Source organism: Opisthocomus hoazin, chromosome 2, assembly GCF_030867145.1.
Source record: "Opisthocomus hoazin isolate bOpiHoa1 chromosome 2, bOpiHoa1.hap1, whole genome shotgun sequence".
Classification (NCBI taxonomy): Eukaryota; Metazoa; Chordata; class Aves; order Opisthocomiformes; family Opisthocomidae; genus Opisthocomus; species Opisthocomus hoazin.
Genome location: NC_134415.1, coordinates 84,834,742 through 84,860,439, shown reverse-complemented (window position 1 = coordinate 84,860,439; position 25,698 = coordinate 84,834,742). Strand labels below are relative to the sequence as shown.

General features: G+C 43.1%; 2 protein-coding genes across 2 annotated transcripts; one reads left to right on the top strand and one right to left on the bottom strand.

Moving 5' to 3' along the window:
* Positions 1-1,336: 1,336 nt before the first annotated feature.
* TSTD1 (thiosulfate sulfurtransferase like domain containing 1) lies at positions 1,337-3,954 on the top strand. Its single transcript, XM_075447242.1, has 4 exons — positions 1,337-1,495; positions 1,663-1,833; positions 2,057-2,216; positions 3,534-3,954. The coding sequence occupies exons 1-4, from the start codon at positions 1,411-1,413 to the stop codon at positions 3,601-3,603; spliced, it is 486 nt and encodes a 161-aa protein (XP_075303357.1). The 5' UTR covers positions 1,337-1,410; the 3' UTR covers positions 3,604-3,954.
* Positions 3,955-6,967: 3,013 nt separating this feature from the next.
* CCNC (cyclin C) lies at positions 6,968-25,315 on the bottom strand. Its single transcript, XM_075414317.1, has 12 exons — positions 25,198-25,315; positions 24,506-24,612; positions 20,690-20,774; positions 20,377-20,446; positions 18,808-18,859; positions 15,814-15,869; positions 14,493-14,528; positions 12,653-12,744; positions 11,857-11,924; positions 11,501-11,580; positions 9,373-9,491; positions 6,968-8,732 (listed from the first exon to the last, which is right to left on the bottom strand). The coding sequence occupies exons 1-12, from the start codon at positions 25,227-25,229 to the stop codon at positions 8,678-8,680; spliced, it is 852 nt and encodes a 283-aa protein (XP_075270432.1). The 5' UTR covers positions 25,230-25,315; the 3' UTR covers positions 6,968-8,677.
* Between the last annotated feature and the right edge of the window lie 383 nt (positions 25,316-25,698).

The following is a 25,698-nucleotide window of genomic DNA, read 5'->3' as shown; positions in this document are numbered from 1 at the left end:
CTCAAAAAAAACACGTGATAGAAGAAGATGCAATAACAGAAAAATCAGAAAGGCGGTAAGACGATGAAAGCCCGGGTCAGTGAACCGTTTCTTCGATCGACGAAGGCATCAGTCAGAGGAGAAGACAGGGATAAAGCACGTGCGAGGGTGAATGCGGCTGGGCAGTCGGCTGGGAAATGACGCCGCCGGGGACGAGTGTGGGAGGCTGCGCAGAAATGGAGAGAAGTGAAAGGGAGAGAGAGTCCCAAGAGGTGAAGTGAAGAAAGCTGCCGAGGAGGGGTTGCGTGAGTGCTGGGTGGGAGTGCCAGGAAGGCGAGAGGAGAACTGGCTTGATCTCCGCTGCCTTCGAACTCCAGGTCCTTCACAAAATGGCTGGTGGGTCATTCCTGTTTCTGCAAGCAAGCCAGCGTGTTCTCTCTCTCTCTGTATATATATGTATGATCCAGGGTCAAAATAAAACCGTAAAGCAATTGATGAAAACGCAGCGTCATGTGAAGATGCGTTTCATGCGACAAGTATCCTGGTGCTCCACATCTCACACGTGGTGGTCCTTACAGCAATATACACAATGAATGGAGAGCGCGGTGGTAATTTTACTACGGGTAGAAGGCACAGCAAGTTATACTTCAAAAGAGAATTTCCAGATGTAGCGCATTCCACCCGTACCTTGTTGAAAGTGGAAAACGCGTAAGACTTCGACTCGTGTGCAGATGGACTGCTTCGAAGGGACGGCTTGCGAGTGCCCGCCAAGGAGGCCGTGGGGGGCTGGCGGGAGGGCAGCCAGTGAACCTGCTGTGTGCGCCAGGGTCAATCTGTCACGCTTTACGGGACTGAGAAGTGTTTTGTTCTCGTTTCGAGAAGGAACGCTCTCGTTAGCAAAGATCAATTAGATGCTCCTCGGAACGCGCCTTTCACGAAGAGAGCAGACCCAGCCTGGACTGCTGGTACGTGACGTGTGTCCATAGTGCCTGCAGCAGCTACGCCGTACTGGATCAGGGACCCTCCGTCAGCCCTCGGGGCCGCGGACTGGCGGCTTTCAAGCGCAGACCGTGTCCCGACCCGGGCTGTGCTCGGTGGAGACCCTGGGGCCAGCTGTGAGGGGACGGCGGCACAGGCCGGTGCTCACACTGCCGTCTCTCCTCAGGGGTGACACCGAGGGGCTTCTCCGGAACTGCTCTGAGGGGAGTCACAAGGAGGAAAAAAAAAACAAAAAAACAAGAAAAAAAATGATCGTTTTTAACCCAGCCCAAGGCCCGCGGGCCGCCGCCTCTGAGGGGAACCCCCGCCTCTGAGGGGAGGGCGGTGCCGCCCGGGGAGCCGTCTCCTCCCCTGCCGGCGGGGCGGGCGGCTGGCGGCGGGAGCGGCACGGCTCGGCGCGGCACACCGGACGCAGTCTCCGGAGGCGGGCTGATGGGGGCCGGCGGCGCGGGCTGGTGGCGGGCGGCGCTGGCGCTGCGGGCGGCGAGCGGCGGCTGGCGGCGGGCGGCGGCGCCCGGTGAGGCGGGGGTCGGGGTGGCGGGGGGGGGGGGGGGGGTGCAGGGTTGCCGGCGCCCGGGGGGGGCCCCGAGTGACTTTTAGGCGTCATCCGGAGCGATGGCCACCCCCCGGAGGCCGGGAGGGCCGGGGCCGGCGGCGGGCTCACGGGCTGTGCCCCTGCGGCAGGCCCCGGAGCGGCGGGTGCCGCCGGCCGCCGGCTGTGCAGCGGGGGGGCGCCCGGCCTGTCCTACCAGGAGCTCAAAGACCTGAAGAAGACCGACGTCCTCCACATAGACGTGCGGGAGAGGTGGGAGGTCGAGAGCTCCGGCAAAATCCCGGCGTCCATCAACATACCCCGTAAGTGACTGACGCTGCTCCGGGGGAGACCTTGGGTGCTGCCCTCTGCTCGGTGGCCAGGTCTGGGGGCAAGTGGCGGTGACCGGGCGAAGAGGAGCCGTGCTGAGCAGCCGCTAGCATGGTCGGGGGCTAAACCGTTCCCCCGGGGGAAACGGAAGCCTGGCGGTGTTGGCCTGTCTGTGGATGGAGAATAAATGAGGCTTTTTTTGTGTGTATTTCCCAGTGGGTGAGTTGGTGGAAGCTCTGCAGATGGACCCGGCGGAGTTCAAGGAGCGGTACAATCAAAAGATGCCGGCCAAGTCGGACCCTGTGGTTTTCTCCTGTTTGGCGGGAAAAAGAAGTAAACAGGCGCTTGGTTTTGCCACATCCTTGGGTTTCAGCAGGTACGACTTGCGTGCGTAAGGGTGGGATTAATGCAGCCTTCCACCATGAAGCAGAACTCTCACGCGGCTTCTTGTGGGCAAGGGTAAAAATTTAAACGTGGAATACGAACAAAATGACTGGTATTTGAGTTAGATACATCCTGTGTCTCCAGTGAACCTTGAAAAACACCTTTGGGTGTTCCAGTAAAGTGAGGTGTGTCGCCCTGTGAAACAACCCCTCAGCAGCTCTGCGCCTGTGCCGCAGGTGACACCGTCTGCGGCAAGGCCGTGCTGCCACTGAAGGGTCCTGCCGCCTCTTAGGGCTCCCTTGCCGGGACGTTGCTTCCTTGTACAGCTTCGTAAGCGCCAGTCCTGAGGCACAAGGTGATTGGAAAGGTGGGAGAACTGCTCACTGTGGTAGAAGTACAGTCTTAAATTAGATCAAACAGTTTATGAAACCACACCCCTTGTTAAACTGCAGTTATACCTGCACAGTTCTCTGTTGACAAAGTACGCCATGGCTTTCAATAAGGCATTAGATTGTTTGCCAGGAGTAAAGCAGAGAAGGCAATAGCTGAAAAGACAATGAGATCAATAGAGTGAACACAAAAGCAGCATTTGGTTGGCAGACTTGTTAGGCCTGTGCCAGAAGGTGCCTCGCTGGCTTGAAGACTGCAGATAGAATCTAAAAAATTGGTGGTTTGGTGTTGTTTTCGCTGAACTGCTATTCATTATCTAGAATATCCCTGCTAATTCTAGTCAAAACTATGGAACCATGTCCTTGTTTTATAAATATATTGTTTTAATAAGTGCAAAATATCCTCCATTACCTGTTTTTCGTGCTGCCTGATTGAAGGAGTTGGTGGGTTCTTGTTTTCCAGAGTTTAGTTTTGTGCAGGCTTATGTCAGCTCTAGAGAGCATATAGGTTTGCAAGGAAGTAAAGATCAGTGTGCTGCATTTATTTGATGACATCTGAAGTATCAGACATAACAACGTGTGAATCTCCCACTGCAGTGAGTCAGTTCCATCTTTTTAAAAAAAGAAAGTGGCAAACTTTCATTGATCCGGCTGCTACTGCTCCCGTGATGTCTGACCTCCAGCATTGTGTCATTTGGAAGAAGTGAGTTACAGAACACACTGCAAGGAAGCAGGCAGTATTAGAGTACAAGGAACGTCGATCTGGCTCATTGAAGCCAGGTACAAGTGTATTTTATTTCGGAGAATTTCTGTATGGTTTTTTTCTCAGGTTTTTTTTTGCATTGTTTTTTTCCATGCCCTCTTAGATAACTTTTTCAAGGAGAGTCGTTCTTAACATTGTATCTTCTGCATATTTTCAGAGTTCAGCAATATGCTGGTGGCTTTGAGGATTGGGTAAAACATGAACCTCCAGAGAAAAAAGGAAGATGACTACGCCAGCCCTTGCCCCACCAAGGCTTCAGGATGATTTGTAGGTTTTAGCATTCAAACTATGTGCATTCCACTTCCAGAATACAGTCCAGTCCTGTTTTCTCATGTAAACAGGCATTCACCTTTAAATAGCCATACATGTCAACAGCTTGGTTTAAATTGTATCTGAAGAGTATGACATGAACAGAGGATGTTAAAGTTGTTCAGCCTTTACTTTGGGCTGTTTTTTTGTGAAAGTATGTGAAGAGAAACTAAGTGCTTATTATGTTTACTAAGATTTTTGTATGGCGTAGTTTGTGACTGTTTCAGCTAATGATTATGGGAGAAATAAAATTATCCTTTCCCAAATAACTGTGTTGGGTAGTTTGTTTAGAATAGTTAAACTGCAGATATTCTAGTGGAATTGGGGTAACTGCCCTAGGCACAGATTTATTATACTTCATGTGTAGCTGGAGTTTTAAAATAGTTGCTGTGTTATGAAAGAGTCCAAGTAGAGTACAAATTTTTAGGTTTGTACTCTGTGATTCTAAGGCCACAACTTCACTACTGGTCAGAAAATGCAAAGGGAATCTGACCTGATGCTAGAATACTCGCTGTTCAAATTGCTGTGCGAGTCCTTATTTTAAAAGTACATCCTTTTTTATACACAGATCTGCTGCTGAGCACAAAATGCGATAGCATTCAGTCAGCAGCTTCTGTTCGCTGAGCAGCTTAGTATCAAGTAAGAACTTGCCTGTATTTGAAGTCATTATTACAGAGATGTTATTTTTAGGCTGGAAAATTTGAGGTGTCCAAATAAACTCCCTTCTTTTATGTACGTTAATTTGCGTGTCTTAAACTTTAAAAAAACAAACCAACCCATCCCATCCCCACCTATACGTTTGCATAGTCATCATTTTAAGGGTTGGTTTGTTTGTTTTTTAATGCTGTTAGCAGTTCAGGGGAGCTAGGAAAGGTGAACTGCTTTGACCTCTAGAAAATTTAAGTCCTAGCACAGAAGTTCAGGACCCTGCAGAATGTCTGGAAAAAGGAATTAAAATCTCTGGTTCTGCTCTAATCGGTATTGCAGGCAACATGCACTTACCCGACAGCTCTTCCATTCTGACAGTGCAGTCTGCATGGTGAGAAGAGGACCTAAAAAAATAGGCCCTCTCAAATTTAGAGAACAGAGAAGAGTAACTAATCTTACTAGAATTTTATTTCTGGCAAGTCCCAGAGTCTCTCCGCAGCGGTTTGTTTCTAGAGAACGCCGGTAGCTGGCACAGCCAGCTGTGTTAGCAGTGCTGCCCTGACCGTGTATCTTGCAGGCGCTTCTGTCCTCTCGTCTTTGCTAATAATGACAGACCCTGCAGTGTAGCTGTCATAATAGTGAGTAATGAGTGCACTTTCCCTCAAAGTATCATTGACTTTTTAGCGGTCTTATTGCTATGCTTCATTTCCAATCCATAAAAAAAAACCCCAACCAACTTAAGAACCAGAATTTAGACTATTTTCCAAAATACTAGTTTAGTTTAACTGATGAATTAATAGGAGTAACATGAAATTAAAATGCCAAGATGAGTATGGGTGTTATCTTGTTGTGGTCAATTACTCTGCAATTCTCACCATCTTGCTCTTGAAAGGTCTTTTTCAGACTGGATGAAGAGGCGTAACAGATGCCAACAGTTCTGCTGGATTTAGCCAAATCCTACGACCTGTTAATTCTGCCTGTTTAACATGCCCTAGACCGTCAGCTTCACAGTGCTGTGGGCTCATAGTCAGAGGGGGAACTGAAGCCCGCTGTTGGCTGCATTGTGCGAGGCCTCACCAGGGCTAACGATGCCTTTTGACCTAGATTATGAAGGTCAGATTGTATAGAAAATGTGAGACACACTGAAAATATTTAGCTAAACACGTAATTAATCACGCCTAGCTGTACCGACCATGCCACCGAACTTCAGTATATAGATGAACAAAGCAAGGAGATCTAATCAACTGAACTTTGTCACAATTTAGTCACACATGGCCAATGCTTCCTTTTGTAGCTACATTAAAGTTTGCTGGGAACACCTAATGCTACATAGCCACAAAAAATGAACAACAGGTATGTTGGGTCACAACAAAATCTGTCTAGCCCATTATTTTCTGTTTGGCAGCAACTGGTAATAAACATCGGAGGAAGAGCATAAAACAGGGTAAGTATGTAGCGATAGCTAAGTATGTACTGATACAACCCCCAGATGATTCTCATTTACAACTCAGTGTGCTTTGATACTTCCTTCAGGCTTTGCATGCCTTGGTGTATTTGCAGAGCTCCAACACAAACTCCCAACAGTCCCAGCAGGCTGCGCTGGGTTTAACAATGCACCGCAAGAAGTCTTGCCCTTTGCTGCTTTGCAACTTGCCATGTACTGTTTTCATTGGATGCTCCTGCTCTTCTGTCAGAAATTATGAACAGTTGTCACCTATCAGTCTTCACACCACTCAGGATTTTTCTCGACCTTTGCTGTCTTTTTTGAGTTGAAGAGTTTTTGGTTTTGCTTTTTTTTTAAATAGGAAAGCCACTGTATACCTCACTTTTATTTTTCAGTAGTTTTTATTAGTCTTAGTAGTTTTTTGCAAGGTGTTTCTCGAACTATTTGTAGCCTGTCAAAGTTGATGATCCTTTCTGTGTCTTCCTCTGTGTCTTCCTTATGTGGACATAATTTGCTTTTCGAGTTAAGTAACTCGTCTGATCCAGTTCAGTTTGCTTCGTTGTAGATTTTTCCTTCAGTCTTTTGGCACAGATGGCCCGTGTTTGCTTTGACACTCTGCTGTCACCTGTAACCACATCTGAGAAGACTTTCCGCTACCTCTCTTTTAATGAGATACCTCATTTTTACACATTTCTCTCCTTTGAAATGAAGCACAGTAAAGGTAATTTTTTTTTTCTATCTGGTTGGTATCAAAACTGTGGAATTCACTTTATGTTCCATTTCCTGTTGTTCCAATTTACATCTTCCTTTTTATAACTGTCGTCAGTGAATCCAATTCCTTTGACTGCACTTTATTGCCTTTCACTAATTTACAATGGAATTGGAGCTGGTAAAGCCATCCTCACCTCCCCAGCAGGGAGATGAGTTAAGATACTTCTATTTACCATCAAGAAGTGCCTGATATTTTAGCTCTGAGGTTTAGATCAGATAGCTAATTTAGGTGTGAAATAAAGTCTGCAAAGGCTCCCGAGCAGCAGGAAAACTTTCATTCACTCCAGCCAGAATTCTTCATTAACAGGGTGAAATTCCTGATTTCAAAACATTAGCTTTCTTAGCAGATAATGTGGTCTATGTGAGAAGACTGATGTTTACCTAAAGAGCAGTTGCTGCTTAAGAACTACACACAGTGGTCAAGTTGCATTGATTTATTTCTACTCCCCAAGTCCACGTTACAAATAGCACATTTCAGACTTCAAGAAACAAAGGCAAATAGCCAAATTCCACTTCATCAATCAAGTGTCTATAAAAGGTATGGATCAAATGGCAACAAAAGTTGCAAAGACCAAAATGTATACATTGTCTATCTCACCAAAGTGGTTTGGGCTTGTTTACCTAAGGTTTTACGAAAATAACCTGAACAGAAATAAATGCCAGCAGCCTAATGGGCAACATACAAACGCGCTGCAGTTACATTTGACTGAATGACCAGCCAACTACAAAGACAGGCATTTGCAAAAACAGGGGCTTTTTTAAGGGGCCAGGTTTTTTGAACCAAGACACATCAGAGAGCAAGAGTCTTCAAGAATTTCCCTCCAATATTTCAGACAGTGAAATGTGTTGCTTCAGGGAAAAAAAAAAAGAGAACAATGTTACTGCACTTTATTTTATCATTCAATTTTTATACTTGGGCAAGTCAGTATTATCAATACAAAATTATGTTGTACAGAATTTAATTAGAAACAAAGATATCTAAAAATCAAGAAATTCTATTTAGGCCAATTCCTGACTTCAGTGGGATATCTGCCTGAGTAAGGAACACAGGATATGGCCTGCTGTTTAAAGGAATCTCATTTTCTCCAGCACACAGTTCACCAAGGAATCCCATTTCATTTATTCTAAACAGTTGCTCCTAACATCACAATTTAAATTAGCCAGTATGGAGCTCACTGAAAGCTTGAGCCTCTTAAATAAACTCTCTAATGAACCACACAAATTCACACTAACAGTGGAGGCAGACTAACAGTGTATATCTTTTGTACAAAAAAATCCACCTTAAAAAATAGCAATCATATCCAGATTTGTACTTGATGTGAACTATTGTACTATACAGTACATTTACTTGCAAAACAAAAAATCATAGTATGTTGGGTTTTTTTAATTCCTAACACTTGAAATGTTTAAGAAAACTGCAGAATCACTATACATATTGCACTTCTCTGGTAAGCTGGGCTACTACGCTTCATGGCAAAAACACCCAAGTACACCTACTGAGTAAAACAGCATTTTTCTAATCCAAAAAAGGAACCGAATTTCGTTCCTGCAGCTTTCATTAAAACTGTAACAATGTTCTTTTCAGGCTCTTCTGGGCTTTGTTTCTGAAGGATTGCTCTGTTCCTTGTTACAGAATCCATATTTATTAAAAAAAAAAAAAAATCAACAAAACTCAATGTAATGAATAGATTTAACACACAGTGCACTATCTTCCTTCAGTCACAAACAAAATGAAGACAACACAAGTCATTAATACAGTTACACTTAGGCTTCAGGTTACTGTTGCTTTAAAAATAGTTCATGTCAATGGCAAGTTACAATTTTCTCAAAGCAAACAAAACCAGTAATGAACTATTTATTTCGAGTGGATAGTGTTAATCTTTCGCAGCTTGTTTTAACATTTGATTCCTTACACTGAAAAAAATCTTAGTACATTTGCTCCAGCGTCAGAGAAAATGATGCAGTTTTAGAGAAAAAAAAGCTTTCCAAATGCTTGACACAAGCAAGCTACTTGTTCTTCAAGTTCTTTGTCAGATGTTACTAAAACCTTCTGTCCATTTCATGAACACAGGAAAGATCCCAGGATGTCTTGAGTCAAAGTGGTCCATAAAGAAATTCTTTGGAATGTCTTAAGATTGGCTATAACTAGAGTTCTGGCTACCATTTGGACCCTGTTCTCCTTCACTGTTTGGAAGAAAAAAAAAACAACACGTGTCTTCAAAAAGAAGCATCATATTGCATTTTTCTCTTTTTTTTTTCATTAAAAAAGACTATTCTGAAAGTAGTAAAAACCTTTTGAAGGAAAATACTTCAACATATACACAAATAGGTGAAGATACTCTGCTCGGTTCCATAAAAAATGCAAAGACTATTCTCAGCATGCATAAATAACTTCACTGTATTTATTTGAATAATAATTTCAACATAGCCCCATGCAGCTGCCTGCTGAACCTATTTCTGAAGTCAACATTTCAAAGTTCACATTACATGAGCATGTGCACAGGAATTTGCATGTGCAGATTCCCAACAGTGATATTTAATCACTGTAATTAAATACGACATCAAGCAGGCCCAGTTCCAATGAATCTGGCCCAGCCACGGAGCCTCACACCGCGGTTTTTTATGTTTGCTGAGCTGTACTGATCATATTCTGACTACATTAATGCTCTCCATAAAACAACGAGCTCCTGAGCAGACTGGCTGTTTATACTGGAAAGGTCTGCACTGTAAAAACATAAGCTATACCTTAAATGAAACATTTACTTATTCTTAAAATAGTAGTCCTGTTTTTCCATATGAAAGGTATATTAAGGAAGTACAGTACCTGTTTGGAGGTGGTTTTGGTTTAGGCATTTTACTAAGAATAGTAGCCATCTCTTTCCTCTCATCAAAGTTCTTCCACTGCTCATACAGCTTCAGAATAACCCTGATTATTTCTAAAATCTGATTAGAAAGAAAAGAGATCCTAAGGTCAGACCCAATACTGATTTTATCTTTGTCATAGTTAGTTTAAGCATGTAACTAATTAAACATGCACCAAACAGAAATTACGCAGCATGATTTTCATGTTATAAACAGAGCTGTCTCACATTTAATCTGGTCTGGCAATCAACCATTTCTACAATTAGTTTTTTTATTTAATTGTGAATGGACACCTGAACAGAATACTTTCCCTCCCATTCAACTGCATATACCACTTCTCCTCCCCTGCAAGCCAAACAGCTTTTTATTTATTTATAACTACTGCCACAGCTTAAAACTACGCTACTGGGACAGTACGGACACCTGGCAGCCTGACTGCAGCCAGATGACCATGGATAACTGACACAGTAGCTGATGATTATCAACGCTCTATACACATCAGAGGCACAGTGTAGGAAAAAAAAAAAGCCCAAAACCACACAACATTGGTCTGAATTCCTTCCTTCCAAGAAATAAAGAGCCAAGGAGTTTCTAAATACTTCTTATTCTTATTATATTCTTCTCATTTTTTTATTTTGTTCTTATGTATTCTTATATACATAGAGTAAGAACTGTTGAACGTTCATATTCCACTTCTGGAAGTGTAAGCATTCTCTACCAGTCTGGACACTTTCTATCTACTGCACCTCAACTACCTTCATTTCCTATTAAATTTCTAGTACAATATTCTATATAAAAGGTGGATGATGTTTGGTTCATAATTTGTTTCATCATTCTCTAAATTAATAGAGTAGACTTCTTTCTTCTTTTTAATGCATGGACTTTGATTAAGTACAAGCACAACATCCATCCTTGAAACAAAAGTCATAGTTGGCTAAGAGGTCCATGGTGTTAATGTAAAAAAAAAAAAAAAATTAAAAAAAATCAAGCTTAGATTGTATCACCGGCATGAGAACCAAGACACGTAAACCCTCAGATATGTTCAGTACCAAGCTTATGGTCAAGCTTATCTGTCAAATATGGGTTGGTTCTCCTCTGCTGCCAATTTATTATCACTCTGCTTTTACATGCATGACAGCATAATTCACAGAGCTCTTGCTGCGCAGAGCACAGCATTCACACTGTGCTTGAATGTGAAGACAAATCCTGGAATACAAATACAATGCCAGGATATCATCAGTGGGATAAAGGGTAATACTGAGGGCACAGAGGGCAATGGTACGTCTCATCCATAATATGCTATTTAATTCCAGACATTCAGTCTCAAAAAAGATGGACTAAAAAAATACATGCAGAGTCAAACAGTGTGGTAAGGAGTATAAGTACTAGTTTGACCTGCTTGCTGGAGCTTAACAAAGGTTAAAGAAGTCAACCTAAAAAGTAAAAAGAACTAGTGAAGATGAAGAACGTTATTGGTATGAGAAGAAATGCACCTTGGAACTTGATAAATATATAAAGGGGGTTATTTGACACGGAATTTGCAATAGCAGGGAACTCAACTGACTGATCTTGGTGTGCCCCTGTTTAACACTGACTGAAGTCACAGTCCTGGTCATCTGAAAGTGTCAAAAATGTTTTACACTCTGCTATACTACATGTATTTATAGAGAGAAAATGAGAACAGTATGTAGGCACGATGCTGAAAGGTGAATCAGAAAATCACATGCACTAGAATTTAAAAGTCAAACTCGTGCTGGTGATCTTGAATGATGAAAAAACACTGGGAATTCTTTTTCTGGCAAAAAATGCAAAGAATATTGGGTTTACATCTCTACCTGAAAAATGGCAATGCCAGCAACACTCTGCTGCTATGCAATGGTTCTGTCTTGACTTTCAGAGCAGGGTGATAACCGAACGACCTGACACTGTCTCCCTCTCCGAGAGCTCTACCCAATTTCAACAGCGCCTAACATATGATCACTGAATGAAGGTCAAATCCGTAATGCAGACATGCAATACAGCAGTTTTATAACCACAACTGCCGTTTCTGGTCAGCCCGTAACAGGTGGCAGGAATTAAAGCCAGCGTACCTTTTCCATATCGACTGATAGCTCAGCAAACCACTGCCTTGCATCCTTCTGCTGGACAACACAGGCCACGTGTAGGCAAGCTGCAAAGATCAGGTGATACTGAACAAAGATCCCCTCGTGATACAGTTAGAAATATTCTGATTTTTATAAACACTATACAGTTCAACAGAGAAAATTCGGAATTAATCATCTGATTTTTCTTCCAGGCTTTTTAAGCTGCAAGGTTACACTGCCAGTACTGTGTGAAACGCAAACCGAAGCACCTTGTGAGGGCACTCTAAGCAATGGCCGTTGATGGACAGCGCACAGAATACATCTGTTTAAACATGACAAGAGGCATTACTTGTGTTACTTACCTAGAGCTATCATGAAAGGAGGGTACAGCAGACAAAGATCAGTTCTATATGTGTCATTCACTATCCTCCTGTGCAAAAAAGAACTTGTAAGTATTATCCTATTCACCTTTAGACTGTATGACTTCAAAACCTGCTGTTGGCTTATAAGTATTTTGTCAGTTTTCCAGACAGGAGAAGCAGTGAGGCTGCAGGGCAAAACAGCAAGGGAAGAAATCTCTTCCCTAGTAAAAATCTCTTAAAAGCCTTTCATGTTTTTCCTTGTAGTCACAGCAGAAGTTTATTTGGAAGAGCTATTATAGTACCATAAACGTCCTTCTGCAGAGGGTGTTGACGCATACCACAAAATAATTATCCCTGTTTCAAAAATAAGTAAGGGCAAGCATAAAAGTAGTATTTTACTGTCTTTCTGTATTTGAGAAACAGTTCATGAATAAGGGTTCTGCTAACACACCTAAAAAACCCTATATCCTGCTTCTGCCTCTACGACGAGATACAGCAGAAAGCCGAAGCTGATAGAAGATTACCTCTACTCATAGTCACCACTCAGTAGTACAAAAACTGTGCTATTAGAGCTGGTCTAAAAATAAAAATTTGACCACTGCAAAGTAAAATCATTACAGGGTTAAAGACAGAATAAGCTAAGTCAGGGATGTATACCTGCACAGGTTAACTAGGGCACCCTTTGTATTCAAATATGGCTAAGCCCACTTTTGCTTAACCACTTTGGAAGCATAACTGTTCAATACACACTTTCGTGCTGAAAGGAGGCACTCTTGTTAACCACAGCCGTCATTACCATGCAAGAGGTAGCAGCATATCTTCTTGACCCATATCTTGCACATATTGGAGCAAAGGTCTATAAGGATGATATACTATCAAACAGCAGTCCTAGGAAAAATGTCAACAGGATAAAAGTTAGATTACAATACAGAATATGTTGTCAGTTCGTATTAAAAACATTTGGTTTACAAGTCAATTACTGATTTATTTTTTTTTAAGTAGCATTCTGACACCTAACTCTGCTTTAATGAGGGCAGTGCTCTCTCTAGAATACCATTACATAGCATGGTTGCCAGTCTGTCAATGTCCTTCCCCCAAGAGACAGAGAAAGCCACATCTGCAGCACACTGAAACCTCATTTGCTTACAAACCCGTAATTCCCACTTGGAAATACAAAACACTGCCAGAAAACAGTCTGTCACTAAATACCATACATGGAAAGCATGCCAAAATAATTCACACTGGTTTGGAAGGAAAGGAACAAAAAAAATCCATCGCTCTCAAATCCCCTCTTTTCAGGCCCAGGTTGGTGTAAACAAGAAGGAATAAATAACCCTGTCGCTGAAAGCAGCCAGCTGTATGGATACTGTATGGAAAAGCTGCATTAAGTTTCATGTGCTGAATGCTGAAGTGACACACAGTTACTGTACATGCTATATTTTTCCAGCACGCTCTGCAATGTAAGTTAATCCCCAAAATGTAACTTCTTGTAAATGCAGTGACTTGTGATAAAACTCCCGTATAGAAAACTCAGGACTTACTGTGGTGTATAGCAGAGGTATCAAGAACTAAATCTAAACAGGGTATCTAAAAAGGGGTTATGGCAACTGTAGGCACAAACAAAAACTTTGACCCGACCTCCTCTGTGTCCTGTTCTCAAAAGATATCCTCTCAGCTGCTCCCTAACTCACCAGACTCCTCCCTGGCTTCTCTCTCCTTTTCTCTGCACTTGAACAGAACTACTCCAGTACAGCAGGCTCGGTGCCTAGCCCACCCAAGCCCAACCAACGTGCAGAAATTAGGCTCCACTTCACCTAAGCCCCCTAAGAAGCCTGGGCTGCATCCTTTCAGCTGCCCTAGAAAACGCAGCAACGGGATAGCAACCCCCACAAAAAGCAGGTACAGCTCCTTCCTTTGAAAGTGCCTGAAAGAAAATGTGATGTTGCGCTCCTTTCATCCAACAGCCTAAGACTTCCAGCACCGTCTCACAAAACGGGAGGCCCTGAATTCAGTTTCTTCCCCACAGGATTCAAACCAGCGTCTCACTTTTTAGATTACTCTAATTATCAGGTTACAGACTAGCCTGAGTGGGATACTACCCACACCTTCTGCTGAAGCTGGAACGTAACATGTATAGGTCCAGATTCTTCCAGGCAAGAAGAGGGCACAGAAAGAATAACAACTCTTTATGCTCTTGCCTGGCCGTTCATCTGGGGAAATAACAACAGAGATCCTAGTCTCTGCAGTTACCTTGCTTTTTAAAACAGAAGCAGTTCTGGAAACAGAACTTCAGCTTCACCCCTCCCAACAGTGCTCTGACCACCAGGATGCAGAGCCGTACACCTCCTGTCCCCACCGCTCCCGCACTCTGCCCTCTTTCTGTCCAGCTTCAACACAAGGAGGTGAGAATGCCCCTACTCTGCCTAGATGACAGCACAGTAGTTACAGCATTCTGCTGAAAATGTGTTAGACCTGCATGGACATCATTCTAAAATCAGAGCGGTGAAAAAAAAAAAAAAGACAGCATAATGCATACTTCATAGTACAAATTTCAAAATACTCTTCATGAGTAAAAAGTAAACTGGGGCAATAGTAAAAAAAGAGAAAAACGCAGACGATCAAAAAAACCCACCTACCATTAATTCTAAGAGATAGAATTCACATTCTAGTATCTGCAAAGAAGTAAAATCACAGTTAAACAGCAGCATGTTTCAGACAGCAGAAAGAATCAACTGGCATCCAGTTTCACACCATGAATGTGCAGGAATTCTCAACACATATTTCCAAGAGTCCTAAATGCATTTCATCTGAAACTACAAAACCAAACAAAAATCAAACTATTATTAGCCATTGCCTTACCACCATTATAACTTAACTCCAGTCATAGTAACAATGCATTTAAACTTTCTGGATCAAGTTTACTATGCAAGACTACTTCACTGGCAGTACTTGTCTGATTTATTTCAACATCTGGCAGCAGCAAATTGTTCCCAGTGTATAAACTTAACAGCAATAGAGAAGTCCTTTTGTAGAATTAGAGCCTCTTCATCAGGCCACTAACGTGCCAAAGAGCCTTTCCAAGTCTTCTCAGATTTCATTTCACGTGAAATATTCTGTCCAATTGTAGCAATTAAATCAGCTCTCATTTTCCATAGAGATGGTGATGTATTAGCGATATCAAGGAAAAGACTGGACTGCTTTGGCTATAGGAAAGCAGTACTCCAAAATAGATTTCCATTTGCCTTTATCTGTAAAATAGCAGTGCAGTTTTATTGCAAGGTCTTCGATATTTTATATTCTGGTATATCATTTGGCTTTCTAGATTAGGTGAAAAGCAAACCAACAAAAATGCAGTATTTGTCACAGTCAATCTAAAAATAATTAGATCTAACTTTCAAAATACTACAGCACAGGTCAAAACTGGTTTCAAGAAACACCACAAAATGTCTCAGCATTGTGCCTGGGAACGCCTTGAAAACCAGTGGTAAATCTAAATTTTAAATAATAAATAAAAATTGTTTTTCAAAAGCCATTACATTTTACAGGCAAAAACTGCTGTCTCTAAGCCAACTGATCCTGTGTGCAAGCTTGGAAGCACCCCAGGTGCAAGGGCTATTCACCTTCCCTGGAGCAATCTATCTGTAAACAAAAGCATTCAAAAAAAGCTAAATCTCTTTTATCATCACAATGTATAAAAACTACTATTTCAGTCACCCAGTCACGTCACTTCTCTTTACAGCATTCTAGCCAACAAATTCAGGAAAGCAGGTTATATAAGATTTATTACTTTAAAAAAAAATAACTTTCCCAATAATCTATTCAAAACTAATTATGAGCAGCCTGACATATGAGTATGAAAATATTTATTTCTTAGAATTTAAGAGACAGGATTGCCTGCTAACAATTATTTGTCTTTTAGTTTATTTGATCAAGTTGCATTTTGAAGAGCATACTTACATGGTTCATCCTATAAGGAAACTCCTTCGGAAAGGCATACGAAAACCTAGTTTTCACTACAGTAAAGAGAAATCAGTGTGTTAAAAATTATGTAATTGACACTTGTAGTTTTTTCCCTTTCTATCAATTCATCTGTACATAGCCCTTGAAATCCATTTGGCAGCACAGCTGCTTGCAGCACAACAGGCTTGTATATGAAAGAGAAAAGTCAAGTTACAAGATTTAAGATCCTGAAAGGGAAAGAGAAATAGACCTGAAATGCGGATTTGCACAGGTACTCAGCCAGACACTTGTCTGCTGCTTCGGGCACTGTTAAATCTTCTGGTTAACCACCAACTAGCTTATGGGCACCTCACTTCACACAGGTTACCATTCACAGAGCTGTCTACCTACCAATGTCACTCCAAATCTGGTGACCTCTTCAGAATCTCAATTCCAACACTAAATCCAAATGGAATTTTCGCATGGCATTTTTCACATAGACTTGATCCTTCAACATGCAAGATGTGAAATCACGTAATGAAGTCTTAGAAAAGCAACACCGAGGGCAAGGTAAGGGAGCTCAGCCAAGAGATCTTGTACGTCCATGATGAATTTGAGCCTGGTTTTTGCGTATCCAAAATCCAAACATGAAGTCAATTCGCCACACTGCAGATCAATGTCCTAGGCACTGGTGTGAACACTTCAAGGGTGTTTCTCTTCTTGAGAGAGACACCTAAGCATCTGCTTAGGCGTATGATATGATTCAAGACACTTGCCTCCAATAGAATATTCAAATATATCCTCAGTTTCTAGCTTATGATGATCCCTGATTTAGATACCTAACTATCCTCAACATTTTACAAGGACAACAGGTACAAATAGTGCACTGTTAAGAACTATGTGAAGTTGCAAGAACAGTCATCTCATATGAGAACATTAAGCAAAGAAAAACTTAAGGACACTTGAGGATGTGGATTTGAGATTTCTACAAGTGAAACATTTAAAAATCTATTTTAAGTCTCTGTCCTCCAAGGGAAAACAGGCAACTTTTAGCATCCTGGAAGTGGACAATATTCCTTATATTAACGACAGACAGCATATTACAAATTGATACTACTTCCACAACATCAGTACACCATTCACTTTGATGAAAAGGTAGCATCAGTCCTCTGGACTAAAGACTTCAACATTTAGACCTATGGTGGACTTTGCCAGAAAATTTGCTGCAGGACAATAAGACTAGTCTACTGGTTGGAAATTTTAATTATTTGAACAAAAAGAAGAACTAATAAAAAGGTAAGCATGCAAACTGAAGAGATACATAGAAAAAAAACAAACCACTCTAAGGGGGAAACAGGGGAACAAAACATTTTTCCCACAAAGCAAGCTACAGACAAAACCATGTGGAGCTGTCCTTTTAGTGAGCTGTGGAAACAGAGTGAAAAGCTATGGAAGAGGTTGCCAGAAATCAGTCTGAGATTATCTTCCTTACAAAGGAAGCATGTGTTACTATCTTCTTGCTTCTACCTAACTAAAAGCAAACGCAGCTTTTCCACCGACCACTATCATGTTAGTCAGCCCTGTTAGCTTTCTTCTACTTGTCTCGCCTCATCTTTTTTTGCCTTTTGTATGAAGGCCTCCAAAAAAACTGCTGTGTGCTACCCAAGCAACTCTGGCAAAGGAAGACCAGGCAGAATAAAAGACATAAGCCTGAGGAGAAAGCCTGTTGCTTTTTGTCCCCACTTCCATGAAATGCAGAGTACTTATCACAGAATGGTAGGGGTTGAAAGGGACCTCTGTGGGTCATCTAGTCCAACCCCCCTGCTGAAGCAGGGTCACCTACAGCAGGCTGCACAGGACCTTGTCCAGGCGGGTCTTGAATATCTCCAGAGAAGATCGGGGAAGGCAGGCCTTCTAGGTCTGAAGGAAGAACTGCGGGTGAAATCTTCTGCAGGATTCTGAGACTTGGGATTTTCAGAAACAGCACAGCTCAGGACTAGAAGTCCAAGTGAAATCAACTACGCATATTTACCAAAATCCACCTAACCATCTCACTGATGCATGAAAACTGCCACATAGATATATGCTTTGAGACGCCGCTGATGTAAAAATAGCAACTGCTCTTGCTAAATCCTGTACTGGTCTTGGTCATGCTGGCACTGAAGACGCGTTTCAGTGGAACTGTCACACGGCCAGCCCCACGGACTGATACACTTACTGCACGCGGAGGCTGCCGACACAGCCAGTCCCTGTCCCCTCAATGGCTAGGAGGGATTTTGAAATCGCTGACCTACACTTTGAAGAGCACAGCCAGGAACTGCCTATTGAGAGCAGCTGGACTTTCTGGGTCAAATTACAGCATTCAGTTAAGGAAGCCATCACTTTAAGACCTTCATGGATGAGATGCAAGTTACAGCAACTGGGAAACATAAGGCAAGGGGGAAAGACAGAGAATTAAGTAACTATGGTGTGATTTTATTGCATTTATTTGTGAACAACATATAGGTTCTAAAATGCATTTTTAGAAATAAATACCATGTGCAAAGACTAATTTTATGATGGGGGGAAAAAAGGATTCAAAAATATTAGAAGGTATACAGCTTACCAAAAATTCTGAAAACAGGTACTTCCATGGACTCATACGTTTTATAAAACAGACAAATAAAGCCCTAAGTTTCCAATTCTATCTTTGAGTAGTTCAGAATTCAATTTATTACTTGAGACTATTTATAAATCTCAATAGTTTAATTTTATTACTTTGGTTTTATTTACACTTGTAAGTTCCATCCACAATCAACCAAAACTAATACAGAAAGGACTCTTCTGTTTCTGCATTTAGAAACAGAAGTTATTTATTCTAAATGGCTTTAACTGGCTCCTAGCAGTCAACATGTAAGCCCCCTCATGACTTGATAAAAAGCTATCTTTTTTAAAAACAAGCAAAGAAAGAAAACGTCTGATCTCCCTGAGGAGATACCCAACTACAGTACAACAAAAATCACCAATACTTACATACAGAAGTAGCAGCAGAAATCAACCTTGTATTTGAAACAACACCAAACTCCTGCAGAAAAAGAATGGTAAATGAGGTGAACCACCTGAAAGGCCATATGCTCACGTTGTTATCAAATTGAAGTAACGGCCTCTTACTAAACTGGGCTTCTTTATGTAGTATTTCTTTCCCCCCCACCACCCCTTTATCTTTTTTTCTTTTTTCTTAAGGTGAACAGGGTAAACTCTTAGGTAAAGAGTTTTTTTTTTCAATTGGTTACTTTGTTGTTTGAGTTGTGAGGAACAGTAAACATTTATGAAAGGTACTAAAGCCACAAAAGCTCCACTGGCTAACAGTCTACAGATGAAATAGACAACAGGGCTTCATCAAGCTACCTTGTTTTTCCTTAACCCACTCGGAGAGAAAACTGCCTTCTGAAACCTGCCATTAACTACTTTTTTTAATTACGTTTCCACGAAGCCTTAGCTCCTCTGCTGTGACAGTCAGCAAGCTGAAAGTTTTCTGTATACAGTGTTATTTCGAAGAAGTGTGTAGCTGAACCATTACTGCTACAGCTGTCCTCTAGAGCTGCAGAAGCTTTAGTGTAAGGAAGGCTGCACGGACTTCTTGTATTTATTCTAAAAGACAAGGTATATCTGTACATATACAATCTATGTCTGTACTTTCTTAAAGGCTTAATTAACAGGCTGACAAAAAAAAATACTCTCTCCAATACTTTGCGTCTTTCTCCTTTCCTTCATCTCTTCCACGCACTGGAAGGTATCACAGGATTTGTACAGACAACAGTATCGCATGTCGACACTGGTTTAGCAGGACTGCTTCTGCCACTCACTACGCATTTTAGTTCCTCCTGTAAAATTCATCAGTGCTGACATACCACAAATTGTCCAGCTTGATTTTTTGCCATTATGCAGACACTTCTCAAGCAGTTGAAAAGCTTCTTGCATTACAGAGGACTAAAAGCAGCAGCCAACTGATGCTGACTCTTAGCCACCTTCAAAGTGGACTGCTAACGGTGCAGGCACGGAGCCTTCTCACCACTGTCCTTAGTGGGTCAGTTCCTTATGATAATTTCTCAAAGACAGCGTATGAGCTACAACATACTTTTAATTCAAGTAATGAAAGTGTGGTAAACTCTGAGGATCCCCCACTACATGAAAGGGAAAAGGATAACTAGGAAAAAATTTCAAATTATGTTTGAAAGTTTGAGTAAACATAAATAAGGAGAAACACACCAGAAAGGAGACATTACACCATTTAAGATATACTGTATGTCGATATGTAAACACTGTATCACAGTGAAACAGTCATTTAAAGTACTCTCTCCAATTTCCAGAGGCCATTCAGGGTTAGTAATTCAGACAAAACTGTGAAAGATCAAATACTAAATAACACATTTGAAGGCCTTCTCCGTCTCCTTTTCTTAAATTGCTATAGAAATCCATACAAAAAGAGAAGGTTTCAACCCACAAAGCATGAAGAATGACAAAAAAATTTAAAAGTCCTAAACTTTTTTTCTCTTTCATACATCACAAAATTTTACATTAAAAAATTGTAATACTTCATACCTCTACTTTGGATGCCAAAAACACACACGTAGGAGCCATTAATACTGGATCTATACTTTTTAGCGAATATCTGAAATGTTATAACAAAATTATAATGTGTTGTTTCATACACGTAGAACGATTAATCCATTAAGAGCACCACACTTCCTTTTGAAAAAGCAAAGCTTAAGTTAACTGTACTAGCATAAAAGCTTTATACCATCCAGAAAACAAAAGTGGCACTGTTTTTAACACAGAACTGCATTTTAAAAGGGCCACCAAAACGTGCCTAGGAAATGATTTATTCTTGTACCATCATAGTAAACAGTCCTACCTGGCATAGAATCTCTTGAAGTAGACTGTAGCAGTGGCAATAACTTGTTGTCTTAATTTAAGATGTTCACCTAAAGCCTGGATAACTTAAAAAAAAAAACACGAACAAAAGCTTGAGTTGAGTTTTTACAACAATTTGACACCAAACAGCAAAAGATCTCAAAATACGACTAGTGCTGGGGACTGCAAGGAGCAGCAGCGCAGTCTTCTCCCTCAGTTCAAATACGTCCCTGCGGTGAGACAACATGTTGCTGTAAACCTACAAACCTGCAGGTGAAGAAGCAGCACTGCATCCTGAAGCTTGTGGACACCTTTTAAAAGGGAAAGGTAATTTGACTTCGCCATGTATGAAGTGAGTGTGACCTTTAAGAAGATGACAACACAAATCTCAGAATGGTGGAGCTTGGGTATTCCATTTGAGAGCAAGACAAATTCAAAGACTTGTATTTTAAGTCTACCGCTTTTCAGAGCCATGCAGAATGGATTTTTTTTTTTTTTCAAACAACTAAAGCTGCCAACACAAAGATGGTCATCAAATTTGGCAGAGGCAGCAGGTATTAAAAAAATGACATACTTAGTCTAGGGAGAGGGGGTGGGCGACCAGAGGATGCAGTCAGCTGCTCCGTCACGGTGGTCCTCTGCCAGCTGGCCAAGAAACAACCCTGGTGTCATCTGTGCAGGTAGCTCTTGTTTGGCCTCCCAGGCAAAGGAAAGGTGCCAAGCAAATTAGAAGCATCAAGCCAGGATTAAGAGCAGGGGTTGGATACAGAGAATGCCAGAACAAAACATAAGGTTGTTACTCGTTATTTTTCCCATACTTCTTCGCAGCCGTTATTCTGAGCAAGGCAAGGCTCTTCTTTTTTTCCTCCCTCACCAGAAATGTCCAAAACAATAATTTAAAATACACCTAAGTATAGATTTAAAATATGTACAGCAACCTCAAGACAGTGACCACGGATGGGAAACGCAAACAACTCTGTTATCAATCATCGCTGAATTCTTAGTCTCTACTCAAGCACACAAGCCCCGTTTTTTTTTTTTTTTTCCCCGTGCTCTCACCCTGCATCCCTGGGAACAGTCAGGGTACAACCTACACTCACTCTTAATGAACATCACAGTATTTTAAAACATGCAAATATCAATGACGTTGTTGGCTAGGAAAGGGCTGAATGTAGGCAAAAAGGAGAAAACCACCCTGAACAGCACTGATGATTGGCAACATTTTTTCCTCCCCCCCCAGGAAAGGGTAACTACTTTGTCGCCCACTATGATGACCCAAAGCAACACTGAGTCCCTGTCCGTGTCACATCCCTCTTTTCCTAAAAAGAAGAATGCCAAACTGAGACTAGCTTGCCAGTGACACTAGGACAAGCGATGCTGCCAGAAAGGAGGTTACGCCTGGTATGCAATGTCTGTACAAATATTAAAATATTTATCAGCATATCTTGGGAGGTCTGAAAGGATTTTTCCCTTTGATTTGACCATGGGGCTACAAAGCTGTCTTCCTACTAGGGCATCAGAAAAAAACAAATATTAAGCTAAACAGAATTCTCCAAATATGTTTCTCTCTCCCATGGGATTTTCAGGAACAGTTAGGCCATCTGCTGTCAAGAGAAAAATCAAGTGTGGTTTAGGGAAAAAAATGGACTGGAGCCTAGAGAGACTTAATGAAATGGAAGCTTGTACATGCTGGGAAGAAGTCCAACACTTGTAATTAATTTTTTTAATATTTTAAAATAAACTATTGGATTATTTATTCCCTTACGTTTACAAAATGAGTGTTTTCAGTGGGGTTTTTTAAAAGAAAAATAGTTTTAAATCCGAATACCCTGAGTAGCCTGTAACACAAACATTACAGCTTCTGCCCTAAACCAGAAAGGGAAATCAACTAATGCGCTTTTCAACCAAAAACTCTATTAAGACTTGGTGATCCACAGAGAGAAAGCAACACCAATTTCCTTTTTTGAACTACTTTAGAAGACTATCGTTTTCCTTCTCTACACTATTAACATTCCGGGTAGTGATGCATGGCTGTACAATCACTCAGTGATCTATTGCACTTGTTTTCCAACGAGGAGGCAGCAGGAAACTGCCTCTCTCCAGGCAATTTTTCGGTTGCTTCAGCGAACAGCCATCTCCCGGGCAGACACATGCCGAACGAGACAAGCCGTGGCCGAGAGTCGTATCCCTACCCAGGTCACGCAGGAGGCAGGAGAGAGGAGGGGGAGGCCCCATAAACCCAAAGCAGGGTGCCTGTTCAGAGGCAGGTGATGATACAGCACACATCAAGGGCTTGAACACGGCAAGCTCTGCCCGAGCTCCCACCAGCACAGAGCAGCCCCTGACTGTCCTCCCCGCGAAGGCACCTCTCTCTGCTACAGAAAGGGTGGAAGCCCAGCCCCAGCCCCACGCTCTCCTCCAGGACAGGCCGTGCTCGTACGCGCACAAGGGAGATGCTGGCAGAGACATCCTCTGGCTGCCGCAGGTCACACACTGCACCTTCAGGGGAGGCAAGCAGTGCCAAGGACAAGAAGCCCAAGAACCACAAACGGAAACCACCTCGCCTACTTTGTAAATCTGTGTTTACTCAAGAAAAACACTGAAGTGAAACATTTTTGAAAGAGTATTTCATAATTCAAATTAATGCTAGTGAAAGACAGCACAGAAACACAGTCTTAGAAATACCAGTACCCCGTTTCCTCCTTTGGCATAATGAAGCTACGACACTTTGGTTTAACCTCAAGGAATTTCAGGAATTGATCGAACAGGTAAATCACTGCTAGCTTGATTTCCCGGTGCCATAGAAGTGATAACACAGATGTATCCACAGCAATCTGCAGCACACACAATTCTTATAAAAATAGCTAAGAGAGAAGCTGGGATAAGTATCTTTCACAGATACCGTTCCAGCAGTGATATAAGATCTTCCAGTGGCCTTGGGAAAGTCGCTTAACTTCTCTGTCTCATGTCTGGCCAGATAGCTGCAAAAACAAACATTCTGTACTTTAGAGGACTGCTGTGCAAAACCTTTAAAGAGCTGCCCACCAACAAATTACTACTTAGCAACATCCTTTGCCTAGGGAGATTTTTTTTAAATGCTGAACAATTGCACAGAAAAGAGTTTTAAGTGTCTGCGTAATCTGATCTGCTCCAGCGTGGTCATTCATACGGTTAAATGCTTTGCAGGATCAAGTAAGTCTTAGGTAACTTCACACACAAGTCCCAGACTCTTTGGGAGAACAGGCTGCCTGCCAACAGCTCTCAGAAACTTGGAGACAGTTTGAGAGCCACCCGCTGCCGGGCAACCAGCCACAAGGCAGGACGCGGGCTGTGGTGCAGGTTTCAACGAACGTAACTGAACACAAATGACAAGCTTCCAAGTTTTGCTGGTTAATAGGACTGCGCAGCTCAGCTAGAAATGCCTACCACTGCCTAACAGCCCACCAAAAGCCCCGTTTAAGTATTAACGCTTGACACTGGGCCTTTCGTATGCTAGCTCAGCAGTTTCTGCTTGCTGCTCCTCCTTTTACGTTTTTGGCAAGAATCTCTCAAAAATAAGAAAATGTACTGTGGTTTGTCCCATCACAGGTTAAAAGGTTATATATGCAGCTAATTTGCTTGTTAGATGTCCTAAGATTGTGTTAATACAGCTAGTGAATGCCAATGTTACTGATCTTCCAGTTCTTTGTGAAAATGGGTTGTGGCAGTATACGTAGTATCACAACGAACACATTACATTCTCTAAGCAACTCCTACTTGTGTTTAGGCACGGCACTCTACCGACTTTACGGCAGCAATAAAAATAAAACGGCTTTACCATTAGTAAAAAATATCTGTAGCTTCCAATATTCCTCTTCAGTCAGAAATTTCAAGTCTTTCTGGCGCTCCTTCAGCAGATCTTGTTTATCCAAAATCCATTGCAAACTACAGGAAGGGAAAATCATCTCAGCAACTCTTTGCCAGCATCGCACCCAGCGTCTCCCGCACAGCCGGGCCGTGGACTGAGGCTCGGGACTAAGGGGCGCTGGACCTCTAGCCAAGCCCCACACAACCTTCCCAAGCAAACGCTCCCCGGGCTTTTCAAAGTTCAGATATCTGAAAAAAAAACCCCAACAACCCAGCTGCTCGCAGGGACTGAGAGCGGCCTTTACCTGGAGCCAACGACACAGCTCCCAGGCCCCGCCCGCCACCGGCAAGGCCGACGTTACGGTCGGTACGTCACGGGCACCAGGTAAACCTCGACGCGCTCGGCACGCCCGGCGGGGGGCTGCCCCTGCCCGCGCCCCTCCGCCTCAGGCCCCGGCACCGCGGCCCCGCTCCCGGGAAGCCCCGACGCTTCCGCAGCCACCGCCACGCCAGGCCCCCGCGGCGGCCGCGGCTGCTCTCGCACCCGACGGGGCTCCGCGCCGAGCAGGCCCCGCCGCTCCGCCCGCCCCGGCCCCGGCCCGGCAATGAATGGACCGAGCGCGGCGGCGGCGGCCCGCGGCCCCCCCGCCCCGCGGCACCCACTAGTGCGAGCTCTGCCAGAAGTTCCCGGCCATGGGGAGCGGAGGAGAGGGGAGGAGGCGCCCGGCCCCGCGATGCCCCGGCCCCGCGCCGCCAGCAGGAAGAAGGCGGCCGCCGCCGCCGCCCCGCGCCCGCCGCCGCCGCCGCCGGCCGGCAACACGCGGCGCTGGGAACCGTTCCCCCGCGCGCGGGTTCCGCCCGCCCCGGCGCCCGCGTCACAGGGGGGGGAGGGGGCAGCCCGGGGAGGGGCAGCGTGTCCCAGTGCGGCGCCGCCCCCACCGCAGAGGGTTTCTGCCGTATGTCTCGCCTACATCTGCCTGCTTTCGGTGCAAATCCGCTGCTGCCTGAACTCGGCACCAGTCTGCCCCCAGTAAGGGCACAGTTGGGACCGCAGACTAGGGGTCCCAGTAACACCACTTACTGATAGAATCATAGAATCATAGAATGGTTTGGGTTGGAAGGAACCTTGAAGACCATCTGGTTCCAACCCGCCTGCCATGAACA

Bases quoted from the DNA above. Each gene is read 5' to 3' on its own strand.
- TSTD1 (XM_075447242.1), top strand. From the start codon at position 1,411: ATGGGGGCCGGCGGCGCGGGCTGGTGGCGGGCGGCGCTGGCGCTGCGG. The intron at 1,834-2,056 runs GTAAGTGACTGA...TGTATTTCCCAG, and splicing joins GGCGTCCATCAACATACCCC to TGGGTGAGTTGGTGGAAGCT. The intron at 2,217-3,533 runs GTACGACTTGCG...GCATATTTTCAG, and splicing joins ACATCCTTGGGTTTCAGCAG to AGTTCAGCAATATGCTGGTG.
- CCNC (XM_075414317.1), bottom strand. From the start codon at position 25,229: ATGGCCGGGAACTTCTGGCAGAGCTCGCACTA. The intron at 20,775-24,505 runs GTAAAGCCGTTT...TTTTTTTTTAAG, and splicing joins ACAGATATTTTTTACTAATG to TTATCCAGGCTTTAGGTGAA. The intron at 9,492-11,500 runs GTACGCTGGCTT...CTTTCTAATCAG, and splicing joins TATCAGTCGATATGGAAAAG to ATTTTAGAAATAATCAGGGT.